Source organism: Xiphophorus hellerii, chromosome 4, assembly GCF_003331165.1.
Source record: "Xiphophorus hellerii strain 12219 chromosome 4, Xiphophorus_hellerii-4.1, whole genome shotgun sequence".
Taxonomy (NCBI): Eukaryota; Metazoa; Chordata; class Actinopteri; order Cyprinodontiformes; family Poeciliidae; genus Xiphophorus; species Xiphophorus hellerii.
The window spans coordinates 10049378-10056075 of NC_045675.1; the positions used below are offsets into that span (position 1 = coordinate 10049378).

The 6698-nt window shown below is 36.2% G+C and overlaps 1 protein-coding gene across 2 annotated transcripts; it reads left to right on the top strand.

Moving 5' to 3' along the window:
* Nucleotides 1-272: 272 nt before the first annotated feature.
* On the top strand, nucleotides 273-6506 carry ap3s2 (adaptor related protein complex 3 subunit sigma 2). 2 transcript variants are annotated; one of them, XM_032560625.1, is made up of 6 exons: nucleotides 273-413; nucleotides 2045-2136; nucleotides 2475-2586; nucleotides 2918-2989; nucleotides 4133-4240; nucleotides 5492-6506. In XM_032560625.1, the coding sequence occupies exons 1-6, from the start codon at nucleotides 402-404 to the stop codon at nucleotides 5615-5617; spliced, it is 522 nt and encodes a 173-aa protein (XP_032416516.1). In that variant the 5' UTR covers nucleotides 273-401; the 3' UTR covers nucleotides 5618-6506. The 2 variants fall into 2 exon arrangements, with proteins under 2 accessions (XP_032416516.1, XP_032416515.1); XM_032560624.1 differs by lacking the exon at nucleotides 273-413 and adding an exon at nucleotides 420-595.
* The last annotated feature ends 192 nt before the right edge of the window (nucleotides 6507-6698 follow it).

The following is a 6698-nucleotide window of genomic DNA, read 5'->3' on the forward strand; positions in this document are numbered from 1 at the left end:
GAGGACCAAAGGGAAGAAGTTCTCTGTGCATAGGTTAGAAAACCTATGCATAAAACAACTGTTTTTCTATTTTTCCACATGTAGCATTGTTTAATGTGCTGTCTTTGATTAAATAAATTTGAACTGAACTGAACCCCATTCTGCGTACACATTGGAAACGAATCACGCATGCGCAAAGCTGCTTCTCGTCAGATTTTTCTACCGCAGCACGGATAGATAGCTATGTCTATCTGTCGGTGCTAGTGCGCAGGTAGGATGTATTGATAAGAAATCTGCTGAATAAGATGTAGGCGACGTAGCATCGATGTGCGCATACGCATTACCATAAGGTAGGACGGATTAATGGGTAGCACAGATAGTTTCAACAGCGGAACAAAAAAAAGGCTGGCGAAAATCGACTGATGCAGCCGGATGTGAGTTAACGTTACATTTCCGGCCTACCAAAGACCATTTAGCACGCAAGCTAACATCTGATAGAAATACTACATTTTTTCGCACTGCTATTTGGTGACGCCAAATAACAAACATGATAAAAGCTATATTGATTTTTAACAACCATGGGAAGCCGCGGCTGATTCGATTCTATCAATATTTTGTGAGTATTTTTAGATGTTGCTGTTTCAGTTAATTAGCATTTTCCGACTGTGCTAACCAGTTAGCTTGTCTATATGTTGAATAACATAGCCTGTTTAAATATTTCAACGAGTTTCATGCGATTTTTTTCTGACACATCATCACATTTTTGTCCACAATATTTAATTTTCTCTCGTGAACCATATGCTAGTCAACAGTTTCACAACAGCCCTATGAACATTGCAACTTTCTTGCTGGAATGATCTATTAATTTTTTTTCGGGGCCGAAATTTGTCCCCTATTCAAAATATTTTTTTTCTTGCACACCATAGTGTATTTAGATCACTAAAACTCATGTTGAAAATAAAGCCCTATTACGTTATCGCACTACTTTCGTATATAGTTTGCGGACTGTATTGTTTTCAAGTTTGAGTTTTCTTTCGATGTTGACTTGCATCTCATGAAAACCCAAACACTAAGATCTCATAAAATAAGGACATTACTTAAAATCAATAGCAAAGGATTGCTTATATAGGAATGTTCTGCTATTGCCTGCGCAGTCACAGGGAAGAATGCTGACTTGACAGATGTTTATCAGACAATGACAACCTCTGCACAAAGGCTAAGCTAAAAAAAAAAATAAAATCGCAAAACAATCTGGTTGTTTTACTCATATGTATTGCGGCGGGTGGAGGGAAAAAGGTTGCAAAACAAAGCCCACAAAAAGTTTCAGGGAAAATCACAAGGTGTTATTGTGGCTGAAGTTGGTGCCTAAGATCGACCACCAACAGGAATATCCAGTATATGGACTACAATTGTGGCATTCTTGATCTGATTCATTCTTGAATCAGATTAACATAAATTTGGAGACGTTTTGGGGAGCCACAATCTGTAATAGTGTTGGTTATTGTTTTTTGTTGTTTTAATAGATTTTTTTAATATAATTATTTGAATGAAGTATCTCTGAGGCTTACAAAAACAGCGATATATTAACTAATTGCTAAATGTATTTGTATATTGGACTTTCTGACTTTGAGACTTTTTAAAATTAGTTTTTAACCTAAATACATGGAGAAGGAAACAACAGAAGACACATTCAGCCTCCAGCAGCCAAAGGATTGCTTTTCAGTACTACCAAAACATGTCCTTGAAGATGCATCCCACTTTAGTTGATCATCTGTTGTATAAAACCTGTCAGCTGGATTACGTGAAAAAGTTACAGGAAGACAAATTACCCCCAGAATTAGTAGAGCAGAGAGAAGCTAAATAAGTGTCTGCAGCAATCTGTAAAACACGTTAGAGGTACCACCATTTTGTAGATCTTTGTTTTGTAGATCGCCCAGTGGTTTTTGAAATATTGCTGAAATATATGGAATAATAAAAACCATGCCTCTTCAGTAAAACAAATGACAAATTCAAAAGACATTTCTGAAATTGTCTAATACTTTCTCTGTACATTATTTTCTTGCAGTCGGAGGACATGCAGCAGCAGATAATTCGAGAGACTTTCCACTTGGTATCAAAGAGAGATGACAATGTTTGTAACTTCTTGGAGGGTGGAAGGCAAGTTATTTTTCTCTTATGTTCTGTTTTTATGCTGAAGAACAATCTCTGTGTATTATGTGTTGTTTTTAAGTTACTGTTTCTGTAAGATCCTTAGCCACCTTGAAATATTTCCTTTAGTTTGTTTCAACAGACTCACTGGATGTCTTGTAATAGCTTTTGTAAAACAGAAGATGGCAGCAAAATATAAAGTTTTCTCTTCTTCCGTTTTTTCAAAAATATGTTTATTTGTTTAGCCAAGTACACCTTTCATTTCATTTATTTATTATTCTTTTCTGAAAAAGAAACATTTGTTCTGCATTTTTTAAAGCCTTTTTTTCTTTCAAATCTGCTTTCAGTCTTATTGGAGGCTCAGACTACAAGTTGATTTACCGGCACTATGCTACTCTCTACTTTGTCTTCTGTGTGGATTCATCTGAGAGCGAGCTTGGCATTTTGGACTTGATTCAGGTCAGCTGCTGTGTTTGAGGGTGACTCTTTGAGAGTAACTTATGTTTCACTAAAGGGAAACATAAAACCCTTGAACATTTTATCTTGAAAAGGTTTTATCACAACAGATTTAAATGTTTTGTGCTACACAATCTGCTTGTTGTTAAGATTTTGGAAACATAATTTATTATTGGGCCATGACCTCATTCCTAGATGCTTTTGAATTCAAATAAAAAATGATTTGATAAGTATATTTACCTTTACAGAACAGAAAACCGATCCAACAAAATACACACAAAATGGAAATGCAAATGTCTCAGAATAATTATCTGTTGTTTTACATTTATTTTAGGTGTTTGTGGAAACGTTGGATAAATGCTTTGAAAATGTTTGTGAATTGGACCTAATATTCCACATGGATAAGGTGAGTGGAGGTGCTTCTGTGACTGAAATATATGTTTCTTAATTTCTTTTCATTTTCAATCATAAATGCAATAATGTTTAATAATAATGTTTTGTTTTTGTGTGGCACAATTTTCCTGCTTACTTATGTTTAGCGTGATGTTACAATTTGTGAGATTGAGTGGCAGCTCTTTAAATTTTGTCTTGTTACAGTTTAAAAGTGTGAAGAAGAACAAACAATATTATAACACTAGATTTCTCTTGTAGGTACTTGGGCTTACGTTTCACTGCTTGAGAAATTTTCTCCATATGAATATTTAACTAAATGTGGACATGTGTTTAAAATCCAGATTGGAGAGTTTTACCTTGAATATATCCTGGTAAACACTGAATAAAATAAGATCAGCATCCAAACACGTCTGCTAGTTTCTGAACTTCCAATGGTTTCATTCTAGTAAACTTGATTCCTCAGAAAGCCTCTGGGGGATTTCTTCTGACATGACACAAACATTCACATGAACCCAGACGAACTCTTTATTTAGGTGATGTAGGTATCTGAGCTTCTGTTTTTCCTTCTTTAAGAAATCCTTTCTTTCAAATGGGACTGGTGATGTCTCTAAACCTTCTTTAAGGAAGCTGTCATCTCACAGACATACTTGTGCTTTTCAGCTGATTTATAGACTTTTATTGATTTTACTTATTAGAAAGTAAATCACATGTATTGTGTACACAAAAATGTGTTGTTTGACTTTATAAAGCTATTCCTTAGAAGGCAGATCTGTGTTATTAAGGTTACAGACCTCCTTACTGAAAAAGTGATCCAACACATCTACAGGCATCTTGACTGAATTTTCTCACAGGAATCTGATGTCATGTGGAGCAGCAAGGTTTGGCCTGGAATGTTACCAGCATGTTAATATTTCCCATCTCTTTACCATCTGCTGACAGCCTGGATGGCATGTTTGCATATAATTTATTCTTGCATGCCAAGTTCTGGCAATGCCTGTACATTTTTGGGTCTTTGAAATGTCCTCTGTGTAGGAAGAAGACCGTCTTTGTAAATACATGAAATGGTTTGACTCTGCAGGAATTTACATACCTAGATATTAGAGGGAAACAGAGCTCTGTGAGAGAGTTTACTAAGTGTGTTGTGCTTTTTTTGCAGGTTCATTATATCCTGCAGGAGGTGGTGATGGGAGGCATGGTGCTGGAGACCAACATGAATGAGATCGTAGCACAAGTAGAGGTGCAGAACCGCATGGAAAAGTCAGAGGTCAGGACCTCTCTGTCATGATGAAAGGACTGTTTTTATATAAACCAATGTTTACATATACCCCCCATAAGTCTGACTGAGCTTCAGCAATTATTTTAGCTAATTTTAATGAGCAAAATGTTCTTTTTTTTTTTTTTTAAGAATTACTTTATTCATCCCAGCAGGGAAATTATTCAAATATTTGCTAAACTGGTAGAGGAACTGATGATTCCTGTTTTAAAGGAACAACTGACGTATAATGGCAATAATAGCAATTTTTAAATAAATTTACAGTCTTTCATTAGATCTTAGTAATGTTTTGTAAAATCTAACAATTCTCACAGAATCAGTATGACCATAATAAGCTGCCCCTGATTCATCTTTAAGGCACATTCTCTTTCAGGTCATATGTCAAACTTATCTTTTCAACTCACTGTTGCAAATGCAGCACTTATTGTCAGGTGAAATTAAAATGGAGAAGTTGTGTTATTCTAACCTGACCTGAGAGTATGAGACACTCCTGCGCGCTCAAACTGAGTTGTCCATTCCCAAAGATATTTTCAGACTTGTCTTGTTCCCCTTCAGAAAAACAGTCAAAGTTGGGTTTTATCTCAGGTTTTATTTGGGGGGGAAAAGATGCTTGGCCTTGAAATATCCAATTAGTAAAATGTATATTTTACTTGGTCTAAAATTTAAGATTTCTTTTTTTTTTTTAGCTGCTTTGACTTATTATTTCTCTTTTTTTATATTCTCAGTTGGATGTTCAAACCCTGGGATTTTGTTTTATAACTTAACCTTGTTTTAAACCTCTCCACTACCTTATCCCTGACCTCTCTGCTGTGCTCTGTAGCCATCACGATGCTGTTTGTTCTCTAGCAAACCCTTCAAAGGCCTACAAAGAACAGCTGTATTTATACAGAGAATAAATTACAAACATAGCCACATAGTTGGCTTCTGAAGGCAATTTGTTGCTGTGGATATTATTTAGGGGTTTTGGAGTAAAAAGGAACCTGATAATTGTGCAAATTCCTATTAAGAACAGTGAAGTTTGTGGTTGAACAAAATATTGGAAAGTTTAAGGTGCATGAAGACTTCCAGAACATCCCTTTTTTGCTGCTTTTATGTTTTCTCCGCAACCTTCATTTTCTGCTTTCAAAAGAAAGCATGTGAGAATATTTTCAAGAACATTTGTACCTGTATAAATGTGGAAAGATGAACTCTTTTATGGTAAGAAGACATAAACTTGTTTGGCTTGTTGGTTTTCACGTGCAGGGAGGTCTTTCCGCAGCTCCAGCTCGTGCCGTCTCTGCTGTGAAGAACATGAACCTGCCGGAGATCCCCCGGAACATCAACATTGGAGACATCAATATCAAAGTGCCGAGCCTCTCCCCGTTCTGAAGAGCATTCCAGCCAAACTCTGCAGGGCCAGAGAGCGGGACTACTGATGCAGACCGCCAGCAACACTCAGCTCTGCAGCTAATGTAGACAACACTGGTTTTTATTCCTATAATGAAGAACCACAGCGGCTTACATTTCTGTTCATCAAAAGTTTTGCTATATGTATATAAGAGGAATTCTGAACTCAGTTTAATCCTGCATTTGCATATTAAGTAAAAAAAATTGCACAACACTTGAGAAGTTTTACAAAGCATCTGTATCTTTGAGTCCATTAATTTATGCAGTTAGCTACTTAATCTTTTCAAATTAGATACAATTTCTCTTTGCTCAATGGGACTTTTCAGCACCTCTAAGCTTCAGCTGTTTATTAGGAGGAATTTGAACCAAGCTAAAGAAAAATCATTACTCTTTTTCCTGAGTTTTACTGGACCTCATCCAGTCCATGTGAAAAATGATACTTTGTCTTCTGTGCTTATCTGTAATAATTTAAAAAACTCTTGGTTTTTGCCAGGAGATCATTTTCCCCTCTGTAATTTATTACATCTTTGGCGTCCTCATAATTTTTGATGAATGTTGCTCCTGGGGGCGGGTTGCGTCCGGCTCTGATGATGTAAATGCTGTTTGGCTCCAGTCAACCTTCAGTGTGCCGTCAGAAGGTCTTGACAACATCTGTTAGGGAGACAACAGAGCTTTTTTCCCCCTCTGATAGTTTGTGTTTCTGTAAATGTTTTTGTGTCTGATTTGTTGAATTCAGCTGTCGGAAATTGTTACACTGTGTTGGTAGTTTTACTATGAGATGATGTGATCTGTAATGGAAAGTAGGCATGTCATGGTGTCAAAGACATTCCTTTGCCAAGGTAAATTAATTAAACTAATAACTATTTAATCATTTGAGTCATTCTCATCTCATTTAAGTTTGCAGAACATTTTCTTCTCTTTTGCTCAAACATATTGAGCTTGTAGTATTGCTGAGGCAGCAGTTCTGCAGTTTTCCACCACATTCTTTCTCTCCCCTGGTCCAATAATGAAGAGTTTTTTTTTTTTTTTGTTAAGTCTGAGAAGGTTGTACCCTCCCTACGTT

Excerpts from the sequence above, each read along its gene's own strand:
- ap3s2 (XM_032560624.1), top strand. The coding sequence starts at position 527 with ATGATAAAAGCTATATTGATTTTTAACAACCATGGGAAGCCGCGGCTG. Across the intron at positions 2,990-4,132 it reads TAATATTCCACATGGATAAG|GTTCATTATATCCTGCAGGA; the intron begins GTGAGTGGAGGT and ends CTTTTTTTGCAG. Across the intron at positions 4,241-5,491 it reads ACCGCATGGAAAAGTCAGAG|GGAGGTCTTTCCGCAGCTCC; the intron begins GTCAGGACCTCT and ends TTTCACGTGCAG.